General features: G+C 46.4%; 1 protein-coding gene across 2 annotated transcripts; it reads left to right on the top strand.

Moving 5' to 3' along the window:
• Positions 1-1,417: 1,417 nt before the first annotated feature.
• Positions 1,418-4,864, top strand: LOC109783512 (uncharacterized). 2 transcript variants are annotated; one of them, XM_045230072.2, is made up of 6 exons: positions 1,418-2,139; positions 3,145-3,256; positions 3,352-3,570; positions 3,648-3,771; positions 4,310-4,382; positions 4,471-4,864. In XM_045230072.2, exons 1-6 carry the CDS (start codon positions 1,513-1,515, stop codon positions 4,675-4,677), a joined length of 1,362 nt encoding a protein of 453 aa, XP_045086007.1. In that variant the 5' UTR covers positions 1,418-1,512; the 3' UTR covers positions 4,678-4,864. The 2 variants fall into 2 exon arrangements, with proteins under 2 accessions (XP_045086007.1, XP_045086006.1); XM_045230071.2 differs by having other exon boundaries at positions 1,422-2,139; positions 4,280-4,382.
• The last annotated feature ends 13,785 nt before the right edge of the window (positions 4,865-18,649 follow it).

Here is an 18,649-nt window from a genome sequence, read left to right as displayed (position 1 = left end):
CCAAAAGTTCACTGCCGGATTATGGTGTGCGGTAAATTGTAAATGACTCGCACACCGTACGTTTCATAAATGGGCCGGCCCAAGTAGAGCTTTTGTACTTGCAAGGCAGTTTGTAGGTTGCTAGCTTGCTTTGAGAATCTTTTAGAAGGTTCCTAAACCAGGTTTTTTATTTTCACTTTTATTTTTTATGTTTCTTTTTCATTTTCGTTTTTGGTTTTTCCCTTTTGTTTTTTCATAAAGTCAAAATTTTCAAAAATTATTCAGAATTGCAAATGTTCAAATTTTCAAAAAATGTTCAAAAGTCAAAAATTTTGTTTGCATTTGGAAAAAATATTCAGAGTATTCAACTATTGTTCTCATTCCATTTTTTTCAAAATTTGAAAAATGTTCACATTTGTTTAAAAACTTCCAGTATTTCAAAAACTGTTCGCATTTAAAAATATATTAAGAATTTGTGTTTTTAAAATAAATGTTAATAAATCAAAAAAATGTTCGCTACAACGCCTCCTAGTTTAAGAAAAAACCATATTTATTTTTTTATTTTTTCAAAAGGATAGAAAATTCAAAAAAATGTCGGCTACATTACCTCCTAGTTTTTGAAAAAATGTTCAAAATTTGAAAAGAATTTATTTCCTTTTGAAGGTTTAATTTTTTTGAAAAATGTTCGAGTTTATTTTTTTGTTTACAACGTTGCAAAATATTAGCATTCTAAGAAATATTCACTTTTTCCAAAAAATGTTCGGTGTTTGTTATCAAGATCTGATGTTGCTATTAGCTTAAATGATTCCTACCAGGCGACTGGCTAGGAATTGCTTCGGTCTCCTTGGCACACAATGCTGCATCCGGGCCCATGCAGCCACTCTCCCTATCCACGAGCGCCATGTGGCGGCGGTGGCAGGGGGGGGGGGGGTCCAGGCAACCGTCCTCTCCCCCGTGACCTTATCCTCTCTAGCCGCATCGCTCCCATTTTTTCCTCTGCTACCCGTACCATTGACACCGATATCTCATCCACGACACGCCTAGAAGCTAGATTCTTTCACCGGCATCCATCAGCGGCTGGAAAATGGTCTAGCGCTATGACGGTGGCGACCACGACCTGAACGTTTTTCATGCGCGCGTGTGGTAAGGGGAAGGTGGTAGCAATAAGCTAGTCCGTGTCTATCTAGGCCATCGATGCGTGGACGATCTGATGCTGGGCGGGCGTCGCCTACCCTTCTTTTAATATGGCGCGCTGCAGGAGCAGACACCAACGGTCGTTCGCTTCGAGTGAGTGGATGATAGAGCATCCGGGCAATGGGCCGGCCCATCAGGCTCCGTTTGTGCGAAACGACAGCAATTTGTGGCAAAGAGCACCACATAGGGGCTTCCGTTAAATAGAACCCCCCGTACCCGGCCGGCTACCACAAAAGTTCCCGGAGCCCCTCACCCGAAGCCCCGTCCACCACTCCCAAAATTTCCCCTTCCTTCGTTGGCGCGATTCCTTCCCGCTTGTGCGCTCGGCGAAATGCCGCAATGGCGCACCTGCCTCTTCCTCCTCCTTGCACTTCTTGGTTTCATGAGTTCCCACCCACTCCTTATCATGTTTCCTCCTCCGGACCTCCTCTTCGCAGAGGTTTTCCTGATGCTCGTCCTCGCCGCAGCCGGAGACATGCTGCGGGCGCTCCGTCGCCGATAGGCGGCGGAAGCGGCGGCGCGCGCGACACACTCCAGCGCGCGCCTCCGCTACAGGCCCTGGACGCCCACCAGCGGGTCCAGGGCAACCGGCTCGATCCTCTGCTGGGGATGGTCGCCATCTCCTCCTGCGGCTGCATCAACACGCGCCGCATCGACGACCTCCTCCGGCTCCTGCTCCCCTGCGTGGGCGAGCAAACCTCCGACCCCCGAATCTCTTCGGCTTCCTCCCGCGCCCGCTCCGACGGCGCAGCCGCGGACGCGGAGGAGAACGAGCCCGAGGCGTCCGCGGGGAGGAGCACGCAGGTGCTGCTCGCCGCGGCAGCAAGTGGCGGGCGCGGCGGCCCCTACGGCCGCCGCCCGTCGTCCTCCCACGGAAGCTGCGCCCCCTGGAACGCTGCCCCCCTCATCGCGCACCCCCCGGCGACCCCGTCGCCCGTATGCTGCCCCATCGTCGCGTCACGGCAGGTCTGTTTCCGTGTTCTTGGTGCTCTTTCGCGCCATTCGTGACAGGTTCTTGGCTGAGAAGTAGGTAATCGAAGGTCCTAGGTTCTTAATTTTCCGTGCACTTGTTGAACTCTGCTATGATACATCGAATTTGGCGTGTTATTCCTGACAGGTTATCGGTTGAGAAGTAGATATTCGAAGGTCCTAGGTTCTTGATTTTCAGTGCAGTTATACATCGAATCTGTTGAGTTAAGTCTGGGAGCAGATGTGTTCGGTTTCTTGTATTGCTCCCAGGAACGAAGGCCCCATTGTGTTAAATTTTAACTGAATTCTTGATTGATAATTGTTCCAGGAATCGATTGGAAATCCCTAATTGTTATTAACTACCGAGCAGTAAAAGCTTGCTGCTAAATTTCTGCTTGCTGAATCTTGAGTTGGACAAAAAAACTGGTGTAATCTCATCCCAGTCGTACCATTGTTGCATTTATTTGATCAAGCAACCAGATTAGGATGATTTGGTGTCTGGTTCCATCCAATTATTACATGTTAGCTCTGCTAGATACTGATGTAAACTCTGCTAGATACTGAGATACATCGAGATTGTTGTGTTAAGTCTAGGAGCAGACGTAGTTTCTTGGATGGAACTGTTCCGTTTCTTTTATTGCTCCCAGGAATGAAGTCCTCGATTTCTGAACATTGGATTGAAGTTTAACTGGATTCTTGATTGATAATTGTTCCAGGAATCGATTGGAAATTCTTAACTGCTGTTAACTACCCAGCAGAAAAGGCTTCTTGCTAAATTTCTGCTTGCTGGATCTTGATTGAACAAAAAACTGAAGTAATCTCGTCTCAATCATATACCATCGTTGCATTTATTTGATCAACCAACCAGATTAGGATGATTGGGTGTCTGGTTCCTTCCATTTTTACATGTTGCTTCCTGTTTTGTATCCACCTACTTATGCTTTCTGCTCATTTGATATTTCATAAGTAAATGGGAGGTGCTAATAAGCCAAACTACCTCAGGAACAAGAGCAAGGGAGGTTACCAACGAGAGAGGACTTGGTCAAGTGTTTCTCTATGCCACGAAACATCCGACTACAGACTCCCAGGCACCCTTCTCTGCCGGATATGAGAGGTTCTGCCTTTTGTCTGCCTACCCCTTTCATAAATCAGCCTGACATTTTTCTTGCATGTCATGTTTAATTGATTTACTTGACTTGAATTATGCAGTTGACGGATCCAATAGAGGGCCTCCAAAATTTGTCCACAAGGCCACGCCAGCTAGATTGATGCGCCGAGCTCGCTCCTCACATAATTACCATGGGAAGCGCATGGAAGCAATTGATGCTGTCAATGAATGGAGATTGCCTAAAGTAAGTGCAGAGGAAGATGGGGCAGTGGATCAGAAAGCCTGGCAGGATGATACCATGTCATGTCGTGTATCCTCAGGTATTGGCTTAAATCTCTTGAGACCTGTCAGTTTTTCAGCAGAACATGGATTTGAGACAAATTCTGTATTGTTTCAGCTCGTGATTGGAACTTCGGGTCTGATAGTGTCTATGAGGGCCCTGCGATGAAACATAAGGAAAATGCTGTCCACGCCAAGTTGGTTGCCTGGAAGGATGCACAGGTTTCAAAGCTCATTGACAAGTAATCCCTCTTATCTCATCTTTTATCATAACCTCTTAACATGCATTTGTTAGCAGTTAACTAGGGAGTTGCTCAGAATCAAGAATTGTTTATCTAAGATACTAGTTTTTGTAACTTATCTGGACAGAGCACTTGTGATAGTACTTCAATCAACTAGGCTGAATCAGAAAGATCAATGGCAGAAGAATAGTTAACTAGCAGTTGCTCAGCATCAAAATTGACATATAACAAGAATAGTTGTATTAAGCCAATGATGACTAGGAATTAAATGGCTTGGGAAACGATCATATGTAGCATGATATTATCATAAAGGAACACTCTGCGCTAAACTCTATCTTACATTGGAATTAAACAGAAGAGCATGGTCCTGATTGTTGGTACAGACATGACTGTTCGTGACTTGTGGCTGTCTAGTTTGTTGAAATGAAAAATCGAGCTGACCCATGATGTTAACAAAATTAGATTTGTGTGTTACAAAAGGATAACTCTTTGTAATTTCTCTGGACAGAGCACTTATGATGTTACTTGAATCAACTAGGCTGAAAGCCCAGATCGATGAATGGCAGAAGAATAAGTTTACATGGGCCAGGGATAAACTGGCAAAAACTGAGGTATACTTCAGTTCACGCATTGAATATTTGCATTTGGTAGCATGGCACCCGCAGTTTCACATTTTTGTTGTGTCTGAACTAAATGCAGAAGAAGTTGGAGAAGCAGAGAACTGAAACCGTAGTGAAGATGCAAAAGGCGATAGAAGATGCAGAGAGGAAAGATGATATGAAGAGTCAAGAAGAGGCAGCCGCCAAGAGTAAGATAGCTAGTTTCGAGAGAGCCCTTCAGGTGATGCCTAGGGCAGGAAGGCAGGCCGATTGTCAAATACTAATGAAGGGACCGTATACTGTATAGAATGGCGGTTGCCATATAGTACTAACCAAAGGATGATAGAAGTTTCAGGTCATGGAACGCTTGGTCAGGATTTTAACACACACTGTTGTAGTTCTCCCCATTGGAGAACTTGTAATACTACTCCCCATTGGAGAATTTGTAATACTACTCCCAAGTAACCTGATGTTGTTGGTACATCTACCGAAAAGGACAGACAACATTTTGTTTTCCTCATTGACAGCATTCAGGTCATGCCATACATAGTCAGCATTCCTTTTCTCCCCATTGGACAACATGTATATACTAGTACGCTCTTGTTGTGGACAAATCATTCTTTTTCTCCCATTGGAGAACATGTATATACATTGGCTTAATCCTAATTGCATCTCCTTTATCTTTTTCCCTAGGAGTGCTCCTTTTCTTTTCCTTTTTAGTGTGGCAGTAGTAACAGGCAATTTGATTGTGTTCACTTTTTTTGAAGGGAAAGCCCCATGGCTTAGTCAATCTGTGGCAGAGTTGTAGCGAGTATTACAAGCAATAATAAAAACCCGGGAGCTTCATCTACCCAAACATAGCTGGTTTTAGAGTCGTAACAATGCGTAGCAAGGAAGTGTGCCAAACCATTCGCTTCCCTGGGACAGTGCGTAAATGAGATTGCGGGAATACCGTGTGCTAGGTGAAAGCAATCTATTAAGACATCCGCATAAGGATATTTCATTCAATTTTCCGAAGTCTCAGCCGAATGAGATATAAAGAAGTCTCAGTCGATATTGTCTTCCTTTGATTTTGCATGAAGATTCATGCAAGAAATTTCTTTTCAGTTTATCTTTTTTCTTCTTACATACTACATCACTTGACTGAGACTTGGTTAAGTCTCAGTCAACTAAGACCTAGCCACACCCTATGTCATTTTTCTCGCTGCACGCTTCAACCAACTCAAGACAATCCGAGTCCACCACTACCTTGGTACAACCGACCTCATCGAGTAATTTAAGACTTCGCCGAAGAGCCAAAGATTCTACAATTTGGGCATTGGAGTATGATCGATCAATTCCGACGCCCCGGCCACAGCTTCTCCCCGAGAATTCCACAGAATTACAACAATCGCCCCACTTCCATCTTCAAAGAAACAGAAGCATCAATGCTCAATTTATAAGCTCCCGGTGCAGGTTTTTGCCATCTCGCTACAGGCACTTGGTGCAGATTGTAGAAAGATATTGGATGCAACTCAATTGTATTCATCGAAGTCGTTTACAATATATACAGGAGGTGTCTTGGGTGACAAGCCAATTAATCCTACCAAATCTCCAGAAGTTAAAATATACATGGCTAGAGATAAGAGAGATCAATTGGGAGATATACACAGATACGTCATGTTCAACACCCCCCCATTCTTAGCGTCGGCATCAACGATGCAAAGACTGGAACGAAACTCTTGGAATGCAGCAGTTGGCAACGCTTTACCGAAAAAGCCTTCTGCCCCGCTATATAAATAAAAGCAACATAGCCGAACCGATACATGGTGATGAGGAGATCCTCTTACAAAGCAGATCAATGAAAAATACACAGGAATACGGGAGAATCCGCATCCTGCCACAAAGCAACCTAGACTACGAACACGGAAAGAGACTCGCTGCCAAAGGAAACTGTCGGACCTCGTTTCGCCGCTAACACCAAGTTTCCACCGGAGAGGACCCCATGACCCCCCGCTCCGGATCGTGGAGCCCGAGCTTGCCTGCGGGAAACGAGGACTGCGAGTGGAACCAATGAGGACCCGTGTAAAAGAATGGGAAGCAAGTGAATCCGCCCACGCCCAAGTTGAGGGAGCTTCAAGGCAAGATCCAAAAATGCCCGCCGATGACGATGCTGCACACCATAGGTAACTGGGCTTCATGGCAACACCCTCAAAAGGGAAGCGACACAATGTGTCATCGTCATCGAGATCGAGGCATCGGTCAAGGGTTTTCATCCGAAGGCCCGGCTCAGCAAGATGGACCTCAACGATGCCCCCAAGAGGGATGTGACAAAGCTTTCGCCTGGAACCTCTCAACCTTGCCATACCAAGCACCATCCCACCCCGAGGGAAGAGATGCCACCACCAAACAGGGCCTCCAAAGAACGATCTGGGAGTTGTCATACCGAGGCAACACCAACACCAGGATCACCCGTGTTACATCTTCTGCCGCCCACACGGCCAAAACATGCACCCAACACTGCAACCAAGACACCTGCTGCAAAGGCCAATCCGACGGACCACCACCCTGAGCCCGAGCCGCCGCCCCGGCTCCAAGAGATATCGCACCGCCGCTGGCCAACATGAATACACCCATAAGAGATGGCACACTACAACCCCGTCCAGAGCCTTATGTCCGTTCACACGAGACCGAGCAAGAAGGCAACCCGACGACTGGCACATGAAACACAAGCGGAGGACGGCGACCCCGACCCCCTGGCCACGACCCCGTGACCGGCTCAACAGCCCCAACTCTGCCCCAGATCTGGGCAGGCATGGGCTCCTCGGGCATCACACCTCTGGCCCAAGGCCGGGCGAGGTGGTCGCCGGCGCCCTGATACGTCTCCGTCGTATCTATAATTTTTTATTGTTTCATGCCAATATTCTACAACTTTCATATACGTTTGGCAACATTCTATATTATTTTGGGGACTAACATATTGATCCAGTGCCCAGTGCCAGGTCCTGTTTGTTGCATGTTTCATGTTTCACAGAATATCCATATCAAACAAAGTCCAAACGCAATAAAAATTTACCGAGATTTATTTTGGAATATATGTGATTTTTGGAAAGAAGAATCAACACAAGACGGTGCTCGAGGGCCCCACAAGGCAACATGGCGCGCCCAGGGGGTATGGGAGTGCTCAGGTGTGTTGTGGGCACCTCGTAAGTTGGTTGACCCCTTCTTGCGCCGCAAGTAAGATAATATCCGAAAAAACTCATGTTAAAATTTCAGCCCGATCGTAGTTACATATCTCCAGGAATTAAAAAAACGGTGAAGGGCCAGAAAATAGGAACGCGAAATAGAAGAGAACAGAGAAAGAACTCCAATCTCGGAGGGCCTCCTACCCCTCCGCCAGCATGGAGACCATGGACCAGAGGGGAAACTCTCCTCCCATATTGGGGAGAGGCCTGATACGTCTCCAACGTATCTATAATTTATGAAGTATTCATGCTATTATATTATCATTCTTGGATGTCTTACAATCATTTTATAGCAACTTTATATCAATTTTTGGGACTAACCTATTGACTCAGTGCCTAGTGCCAGTTGCTGTTTTTTGCTTGTTTTTTACATCACAGGAAATCAATATCAAACAAAGTCCAAACAACGCGAATTTTTTTGTGGATTTTTTATGGACCAGAAGACATCCAGTGGGCCAGAGAAGCACTTGGGGGGGGGGGTGTGCCCCGAGGGGGGCACAACCCACCAGGGCACGCCTGGGGGCCCAGGCGCGCCCAGGTGGGTTGTGCTCACTTCGGTGGCCTCCTGCACCCCCTCTTTGCTCTATAAATTCCCAAATATTCCAAAAATCCTCAGCGTTAACCTAGATCAGAAGTTCCGCCGCCGCAGGCCTCTATAGCCACCAAAAACCAATCTAGACCCCTTTCCGGCACTCCGCCGGAGGGGGAATCATCACCGGTGGCCATCTTCATCATCTCGGCGGCCACCACAATGAGGAGGGAGTAGTCCACCCTCAGGGCTGAGGGTTTGCACCAGTAGCTATGTGTTTAATCTCTCTCTCTCTCTCTCTCTCTCTCTCTCTCGTGTTCTTGAGATGTCACGATCTTGATGTATCGCGGGCTTTGTTAATATAGTCGGATCATATGGTGTTTTCCCCTCTCCATCTTGTTGTGAATTGAGTTTTCCCTTTGAGATTTTGTTTTATCGGATTGAATACTTTTATGGATTTGAGAGCACTTGATATATGTCTTGCATATGAATACTCGTGGTGACAATGGGGTATCGTATTGATTCACTTGATATATGTTTTGGCACTCAACTCGTGGATTCCCGAGGTGACATTGGGGTAATCTACGCATAGGGGTTGATGCACGTTCTTGTCTTTGTTTCTCCGATAGAAATCTTGGGGCACTCTTTGAGGTTCTTTGTGTTGGATTGAGTATTATGAATCTGAAATTATTTGGTGTTATTTTAGTACAAACTCTTGGATAGATCGATCGGAAAGAATAGCTTTGAGGTGGTTCCATACCGTACAAATAATTTCTTCTTATATTCTCCGCTAGATAGGAACTTTGGAGTGATTCTTTATCGCACGTTGATGGATGGTTATATGATCCAATTATATTAGCATTGTTGGGAGATTGCACTAGCGAAAGTACGGGCCCTAGGCCTTGTTTCTAAGCATTGCAATACCGTTTGTGCTCCGTTTTATCAATTTCTACCTTGCTGTTTTTTATTTTTAGATTACAAAAATATATTTCTACCATCCATATTACACTTTTATCACCATTTCTTCGCCGAACTAGTGCACCTATACAATTTGCCATTGTATTGGGTGTGTTGGGGACACAAGAGACATTTTGTTATTTGGTTGCAGGGTTGTTTGAGAGAGACCATGTTCATCCTACGCCTCCCACATATTGATAAGCCTTAGCTCATCCACTTGAGGGAAAATTGCTACTGTCCTACAAAACTCTACGCTTGTAGGCCCAACACGTGTCTACAAGAATAAAGTTGCGTAGTAGACATCAAGCTCTTTTCTGGCGCCGTTGCCGGGGAGGTGAGTGCTTGAAGGTATATCTTTAGATCTTGCAATCAAATCTTTTAGTTTCTTGTTTTATCACTAGTTTGGTTTATAAAATAAAACTACATAAAAATGGAATTGAGGTTGCATCATATTATTGATCATCTTTATAATGTCTTTCTTGAAAATGATGGTTCAGAAAATTGTGCTCAATTGTTAGAAGAAGAAGTCAATAAAATGTTTGGCATAAAATATTTGAATGATGAGCATGACTGCAATGTTGTTTGCATGAATTCTTTAAATATCCAAAATGCTAATGATGATTGCATAAGTCATGACAAAAATGTTTCTTATAAGCATGTCAATTTTTGTGGAGTGCATAAAGTTTGTGAAGACGTGCCTTATAGGGAAGATAGATTTTGTAAGAAGCATAAACATGATAGAACGAATTCTTTGCTCAAAGTGATAGATGAACTTGCTACAAAATTATGTTCTCTTTGTCCTATTACTTGTGAACTTTGGATAAGGTTGGTCATCTTAATTTCCAATGCAAACTCTTTCATGATCAAATCGTGTCCAAATATTGCAATAACTTGATCACCCTAGAACTTTAATGAACTTTGTTTATTTTTGGGGAGTGAAGAATTGACACATAAAAATAGTGGGTTAGAAGTATTCATTCTCACGGACGACATTGAAATTAAACTAAAAACTATCTATATGTTTTGCATGGTAAATTGCAATGAGAATGCTTATATTTCCAACTATAGAAAGATGGGAAAACCAATAGAATATAGAAGGAATACTAATGAAAGGGTAAAGATTTCCACCTTCCCTCCTAGTGTCTCTCATGATGAAATAGGTGAAGGAAATATGCCCTAGAGGCAATAATAAAGTTATTATTTATTTCTTTATATCATGATAAATTTTTATTATTCATGCTAGAATTGTATTAACCGGAAACATAATACTTGTGTGAATACATAGACAAACAGAGTGTCACTAGTATGCCTCTACTTGACTACCTCGTTGATCAAAGATGGTTATGTTTCCTAGCCATTGACATGAGTTGTCATTTGATTAACGGGATCACATCATTAGGAGAATGATGTGATTGACTTGACCCATTCCGTTAGCTTAGCACTCGATCGTTTAGTATTCTGCTATTGCTTTCTTCATGACTTATACATGTTCCTATGACTATGAGATTATGCAACTCCGGTTTACCGGAGGAACACTTTATGTGCTACCAAACGTCACAATGTAACTGGGTGATTATAAAGGTGCTCTACAGGTGTCTCCAAAGGTACTTGTTGGGTTGGCGTATTTCGAGATTAGGATTTGTCACTCCGATTGTCGGAGAGGTATCTCTGGGCCCACTCGGTAATGCACATCACTTAAGCCTTGCAAGCATTGCAACTAATGAGTTAGTTGCGGGATGATGTATTACGGAACGAGTAAAGAGACTTGCCGGAAACGAGATTGAACTAGGTATTGAGATACCGACGATCGAATCTCGGGCAAGTAACATACCGATGATAAAGGGAACAACGTATGTTGTTATGCGGTTTGACCGATAAAGATCTTCGTAGAATATGTGGGAGCCAATATGAGCATCCAAGTTCCGCTATTGGTTATTGAACGGAGACGTGTCTCGGTCATGTCTACATTGTTCTCGAACCCGTAGGGTCCGCACGCTTAAAGTTCGATGATGGTTATATTATGAGTTTATGAGTTTTGATGTACCGAAGGTTGTTCGGAGTCCGGGATGTGATCACGGACATGACGAGGAGTCTCGAAATGGTCGATACATGAAGATTGATATATTGGACGACTATATTCGGACACCGGAATGGTTCCGGGGGTTATCGGATATTTATCGGAGTACCGGGGGTTACCGGAACCCCCCCGGGAAGCTATTGCGCCTTATGGGCCTTAGTGGAAAGGAGAGAGGGAGGCCAAGAGGTGGCGCGCGGCCCCCTTGCCCCAATCTGAATTGGGAAAGGGAAGGGGGCGGCGGCCCCCTTCTCCTTCCTTCTCTCCACATCCTCCTTCCCCTTCTCCTAGTAGGAATAGGAAAGGGGGGGGGGGGGCAAACCTACTTGGAGTAGGATTGCCCCCCTTAGGGCATGCCTATCCCCTTGGCCGGCCCTCTCCTCCTTCCCCCCTTTATATACGGAGGAGGGGGCACCCCATAGACACAACAATTGATCTCTTGATCTCTTAGCCGTGTGCGGTGCCCCCCTCCACCATAATCCACCTCGATAATATCGTAGCGGTGCTTAGGCGAAGCCCTGCGTCGGTAGAACATCATCATCGTCACCACGCCGTCGTGCTGACGGAACTCTCCCTCAAAGCTCGGCTGGATCGGATTTCGAGGGACGTCATCGAGCTGAACGTGTGCTGAACTCGGAGGTGCCGTACGTTCGGTACATGATCGGTCGGATCGTGAAGACGTACGACTACATCAACCGCGTTGTGCTAACGCTTCCGCTTTCGGTCTACGAGGGTACGTGGACAACACTCTCCCCTCTCGTTGCTATGCATCACCATGATCTTGCGTGTGCGTAGGAATTTTTTTGAAATTACTATGTTCCCCAACAATAGGTGACGAGGAGGAGCTCCCTATTCAACCAATCTCATCAATAAGAAGCTTGAAAAAATTAATTAAACCTACACATGATGCGGTGAAGAAGAAGAAAAGAAGAAGAAAGAATAGAGGTAAAAAGGTATCTCTCCCAAATAGTGTTGCTCCTATTATTGTTGTGCCTCATGAAAATGAATCAAAAATAATTGTGGAGGATGATGCACTTGATGATGATATTGCTTCTGTGTCTTATGGCACAATGTCCGAGAGCACTATTGATGATGATTTTGTTATGCCCATTGCTTGTTGTGATGATTATGATTGGGAAGATAATGATACTTCTTATAATCTTGGAAATCTTTTTGGCACCAACTTGGGAAATTATGATGATAGCAATTGTTATACCGTTGGTGCTATTCATACTATTAATGATGAGAGTGATTATGCTTATATTATGCCAAGCCACAAGCTTGGGGATGCTATGCTTGATGATAATGACATGCTTGAGAATTTATTTGCTGCAATTAATGTTTGTCCCAAGCTTGGGGATGCTATGCTTAATGAAGATGATCTTTTTAGTCCCCTTACTTTGAATGATCAAATTTGCTATGATGATTGCATGCCTCCCACTTATGATGATCATTGTGATGATACTTATGCTATAAAAAGTAGTGATAATTATTGTCATAATTTTGAATATACTTTTACTGAACATTACTCTTTTAATGTGGGAACAATTTATAGTATTCGAGTTTCCTATGATACTCCCACTATTATGAATGAGAATAAAATTGCTTATATAGAGAGTAATAAATTTTCTATGCTTTTGGATCATGAAAAGAATGCTTTATATGATGGTTATATTGATGAATCTATTCATGATGTTACTGATAATTATTATGAGAGAGGAACTTATGATTAATGATGCTCTCTTTATGTTTCAATGCTTATCTTTTATGCGAGTATCATTGGAACATCATGCCTAGCTAAAATGCATTAAAGAAAAGTGCTTGTTGGGAGACAACCCAACACTTTTACCTACTGTTTTTATGTGTTCACATTATTAAGCTACTGTAGTAATCATGTTTTATAGCTTTTTTTTTTCAAATAAAGTGCCAAGTAAAGCCTTTGGGATAGTGTGGATGATAGTTGACTTAAATCTGTGCAAAAATAGAAACTTTTGCGTCCAGTGTAGAAACTCTTATATTTTGCAGGAATGTGGAAAAATTCTGATTTTTTTTACAGGTGATAGATATACAAATTATCTATGTTTTCATAATTTTTTGGAATTTTTGAAGTAGCAGAAATATGGCCGGAGTACAGATTACTACAGACTGTTCTGTTTTTGACAGATTCTGTTTTCAATGCACAGTTTGCTTGTTTTCTAATTTCTGTGGCTTATATTGCTTACTATAAATTGTGGAAATGATGTGCACAGTAGGAATTGTGTGGAAACAATTATGAATCTTGTCTTTGGTAGTATCAAAGTGGAAAGGTTTGCTCTTTATCATACTAACCTATCCCACAAAGTTCCGTTGAGTTTTATGTGATTGAAGTTTTTCAAGTTTTGGGTAAGATATCGATATGAGGAGAATAAGGAGTGACGAGACCCTAAGCTTGGGGATGCCCAAGGCACCCCAAGGTAATATTCAAGGAAGATCCAAGCTTCTAAGGGGATGCCCTGGAAGGCATCCCCTCTCTTTCGTCTTCAACATTATCGGTAACCTCACTTGGAGCTATGTTTTCATCCGTCACATGATATGAGTTTTACTTGGAGCGTCACTTTATTTTGTTAGGATTTGTTTGATGTTATTTAGAATAATGTTTTGCATCTTTATTTTCAATAAAAATGTCAAGTATAGCCTTTACCATGCTTATTTTGCAAGTCTACATGTTGCTGTTTCAAAACAGAAAGTTTATCACTATTGCAAAAATTCCCTAGAAAAGTCAGAATGTGCTAAAATGTTGAAACTTTTTGCAAATAAAGCTCTGATAAATTTTCTACAGTGTGTTAACTTTTCATAATTTTCGGAGTTGAAGAAGTATTGATACTCTTGCATTCTTTATAGACTGTACTAGTTTGGCAAATTGCTGTTATGTTTGCATATGTTTGCTTGTTTAATGATTCTATTTGAGGATAGGAGTATTAAATATGCAGAGGCATTTAGTATGCAATGTTGAATAATAATTTTAGTGATTTTCTACAGTATAGAATGATAAGGTTTTTGCATTGGTTTATACTAACTTATCTCACGAGTTCTCGTTGTGTTTTGTGTGGATGAAGTTTTTAAGATTTAGGGAAACTGTGATATAAAAGGAATTAAGGAGACACAAAAGATCAAGCTTGGGGATGCCCAAGGCATCCCAAGATAATATTTCAAGAAGTCTCAAGCATCTAAGCTTGGGGATGCCCCGGTAGGCATCCCACCTTTCTTCACCAACTATTATCGGTTAGTATCGGTTGATCCTAAGTTTTTGCTTCTTCACATGATGTGTGCTATTGTTGGAATGTCATTTTATTTTGTTTTGCTTGCTATTTTAATAAAATTCTTATATCTGAATTTTTTTAATAAGAGAGAGTCATCAATTAGCAACCCATTTACTTAACTACTCGCATGATCTTCACCTATATCTTTTTGGAGTAGCTTGTCATTTACTCTTGTGCTTCACTTATATCCTATGAGTAAATTGTTGAATGAATTGAAAATCATGAAGTTGAAATTATATCATGCCTAGTGGTAGCTTCACATTGGGTTTAGAAAATGAAATCTTTTGAAGCTTAACAATCACAATATTGGTCATACAAGCAATTCCTGAATGATTGCTATAAGGAAGAGAAAATACACTATCTTGGAAATCTTTTGTGATTGTGAGCCCCCATCAAAATATTATATGCCAAAGTTGTTGACATTGGACAAGGAAGACAACATAATGATTTATGTTTGTCCATATTCACATAGAAGTTATATTGTCATAGATCCTTCAACATGTGGTGCTTGCCCCCCATCTTTGCTAGACAAAAATTCTGCACCAAGTAGAGATACTACTTGTGCATCCAAAAACCCTTAAACCCAAATCTTATCTTCAAGAGTCCATCATACCTTCAAGTAAGTTGTCATCGGTGCAATAAGGCAATAAAAATTGCTTCTAAAAGTGTTAGATCATTTAGTGTAAGAGAAAATTGAGCGTTGTACAAACTTGTAATGGAAAAGAATAAAAGAGACAGACTGCATAATAAAGGTTGCTATCATAAGGGGCAATATAACGTGACGTTCTTTTGCACTAAGGGGTTGAGCATACAAACAAAAAGCGCATGGCAACCTCTGCTTCCCTCTGCGAAGGGTGTTGGGTATATCGTGCGACATATGCCAGGGGGTGGCTTATCATGGACGGGGACAAGAGTACGTCGCCCGACTCTAGAAGCGGGAGTGAGTGAGGCCGCATACACCTGCGGATCTTACCCAGGTTCGGGGCTCTCCGTGGAGATAACACCCCTAGTCCTGCTCTGCGGGGTCTCTGCATGATCACTATGTCAATAGAGTGGCTACAAGGTTGCTCCTTGAGCTGCTTTGGCTGGAGGAGGAAGAAGAACCAGGCTAGCTCTACTCCACTCTCTCTATGTGGTATATGTGACTTCTAAAGTTCTCAACCCTTTGCATGGGGTGGCCTGGGGGGTTTATATAGGCCTACCCCCCAGGGGTACAATGGTAATCTAGCCGGGTGTAGGACCCGGCCGTCAGTGTCTCCGGACGCCGGCTTCTCCGCCTGCTGGTGGGTCCCGCCGCCTGCCGGGAACTCGGCCGACAGGTAGGGCCGGCCGCCTGCGGGCCATGCCGACCGCTTCGTACTTTTGCCTTTCCCCCGATGACGGAAGCTTGGTTGGGGAGAGTGTGGCTACAGTCCCGCCGCTTGGCGGGCGCTCACTGTAGCCACTCCCCATCTCATCTGGTTAATGGCGCACAGATTCTGAGGAGGGAGGGGGCCGCCTGCTGGGAGGCGGCCTGCTCCCGCTGCCACCTGCTGGGGTGTCGCCGCCTTCTGGGTCTCGCCGACAGGTAAGACCCGTCGCCTGCGGGCCGTACCGATCGGCCATCGTGGGAGCATGGCTCCTCCTGATGTGGGTGATGTCACGGGCAACGTAGCTACAGTGCCACACCGGGCGAGGGGTGTCCGCTTGGTACACCGCACTATGGCCACGATTCACCCTGGATTCGGGGGTGGCAGGTCGCATTGTTGCCACGCCCCGTCCCATCGAGGTTATGTGGGTGCAAACTTTGAGGGAACGAGGGGCCGCCTGCTAGGAGTCGGCCCCACCGTGGCCGCCTTCTATGGTCTTGCCGCCTTCTAGCAGCCGGTCTCCTAGACCAGCTGGCCCAGGAAGTCGGCCGTTTGTCCAGGAGATGTGAGGGCGCAGCCAGCCCCGATGTCTTGAAATACCATGGGGGGCTGATGAGGCTACCCGTGGTCATTTACTCCGACAGTAGTCCCCGAAGTTGGTGGGGCACCGCGGCAAAAAAAAACGAGGAGCCTCAGCAGCTTCCTACTCTGAATGGTTTGGTAGCCTTGCTACGTCCGCCTTCTGGAGGCGCCGACTGCTAGGAGCCGGCCGTGGCCAAGCTGGCCGTCTGGTGAATTCGAATAGTCGTGGTGCGGGCCAGGTGGCGTGCCAGCCAGGCGACAGGCTTGCTGCCCGTTGCTCGCCCGCCATGCGGCACCAGCAGGCTAGGCCGGCCTGCCAGCGCACGCGCGTGAGGGGGCGTCGTCGCAGGCTGGGGCCCGCCACTATAGGGCCTCGGCACGCGCGCAGATCCGCTGCAGCCGAGGCGGACGGTTGCACTTCCAGGCACAATTAATACATGCCTTTACAGTGCGGTAAACGCGGGGTCGTGGGGGGAGTGGGCATAGTTAATCCCACGACCCCCTACGTCTCACCCCCTCGGCTCCGCCGCTGGGAGGCTATAAGTAGGAGGAGGAGGGGGGGGGGGGTAGAACGCACGCGCGCCCTCCTCTCCCTTCGTTTTTGCCTTTCTCCTTCCTCTTCTCCTTGTTGCCGCCACACCCCTTCCTCTTGACGAGGCTCCGCTTGTCGCTGGAGCCCTCCCGCATCCACCGCCGCAAGGTTTGTCCGCCCCGCTGCGGCTCCGCCCTCGTTCATCACTGTGCCGCACCACTGTCGGGCTCTCGCGTCCATGGCGCGTGGCAGCGGGCGTTTCGGGGACTGGGACGGCTCCAACGTCCACGACAACCACCTCACCTTCCTTCGTCAGAAGAGGCGGCTGCCTCGCGCGACGCATGTAAAGGTGCCCGTTCCTCCCGAGGCGGAGATCTCGCTGGCGCCGGCGGACGGCGAACGTGTCGTCTTCCGGTCACACTTCCTCCGTGGCTTCGGCCTGCCGGTGAGCAGCTTCCTCCGCTCGTTCCTCACCTTCTACAAGGTACAAGCCCACCATCTCACGCCGAACATGATGGTACTCCTCTCCACCTTCGTTACCCTCTGCGAGGGCTACCTCGGCGTGCTCCCCACCCTCGAGCTCTGGGGGAGCTCTTCTACATCAAACTCGGCACCGCCACCAAGGACGAGACGGCCCAGTGCGGGGCCTGTGTCGTGGTGCGGCGCTCGGGTACTGGGGTCTGCTTCCCGGCCCTCGCCTTGCTGCAGTTGGCCAAGCTGTGGCAGAGGTCGTATATCTATGTCGAAAACAATTACCCGACGGTGGACTACGTCAACCTGCCGTCCTACGTAGCCGCCCCGCCTTCCGAGCCCCGCACCAACTGGCAGTTTCGGCCGAAGAAGCTGTCGGCAGCCTCCTCCGCTGCCATCGCCCGGCTCCAGGAGATGACGGAGGAGGAGGGCCTCAGAGCCTTAGATCTGTTGGCCGCCTTCATGGCGCGCCGGGTGCTGCCCCTCCAAGCCCGTACCCACATCATCAACAATATGAGTGGGTGCCGGGACCCATGCCGGACGTGCACCAAGGAGTTGCCGGACATGGAGGTGGTCCGGCTGGTCAACTTCTTCTCCAACTGCAAGTTGTTGGAGATGGATTGGCAGTTTGGCAAGGAGCCGTACAACCGCGCCAACCCGCCGCCCACGGTAAGTCTTCTAGATCCTTTGTCTTCATTAATTCAAACTTCTTCTCACTGCCTGACCACCCGGCCGCTTGCAGTGCTTCCCGGGCCAGATGGCAGATGGCGCGCCGGCCCGGTCATAATTACCTGGCGGACCGGGCGGAGAGCGACGTGGACGACCCTGAGCTGGGGGCGGCCGCTGTGGAGGAGGATGATGCCGCCGGAGGCGGTGGTGAGGGAGCAGACGGCTCCGGGGGAGGCGGCCTCGAAGGATGGCATGATGACGACGAGGAAGTCGACGAGCCGTGCCGGGCCCAAGGCGCCGACAGGACGGGCGCCGGCTCCTCGGCTGTGCCGACTGCACCCGGCCGCGCACCGAAGCATCGGGCCGACGCCGGGTTGTACGACAGTCAGCCCAAGAAGCCCAACTCCCCGGTCGCCGCGACCAGATGGCAAGAGGCCGCGTAAGTACTTTGACTCTTCTTACATTTGCTTCTTCTTTTCTTGCAAACTTCTTATTTTCTTCTTTCTCTGGGGTACAACACCCCACTTTCCTTGTCGCGAGCTTCGTCCGGCTCGGTGATCGGGGCGGCAGACGGCTCCGCAGTCCCCGCCGTG

This window comes from Aegilops tauschii, chromosome 6 (genome assembly GCF_002575655.3).
Source record: "Aegilops tauschii subsp. strangulata cultivar AL8/78 chromosome 6, Aet v6.0, whole genome shotgun sequence".
Lineage (NCBI taxonomy): Eukaryota > Viridiplantae > Streptophyta > Magnoliopsida > Poales > Poaceae > Aegilops > Aegilops tauschii.
Note: the sequence above shows the minus strand (reverse complement) of the source record. Positions and strands in the feature narration are given on the sequence as shown.

Excerpts from the sequence above, each read along its gene's own strand:
- LOC109783512 (XM_045230071.2), top strand. The coding sequence starts at position 1,513 with ATGGCGCACCTGCCTCTTCCTCCTCCTTGCACTTCTTGGTTTCATGAG. Across the intron at positions 3,571-3,647 it reads GTCATGTCGTGTATCCTCAG|CTCGTGATTGGAACTTCGGG; the intron begins GTATTGGCTTAA and ends GTATTGTTTCAG. Across the intron at positions 4,383-4,470 it reads ATAAACTGGCAAAAACTGAG|AAGAAGTTGGAGAAGCAGAG; the intron begins GTATACTTCAGT and ends AACTAAATGCAG.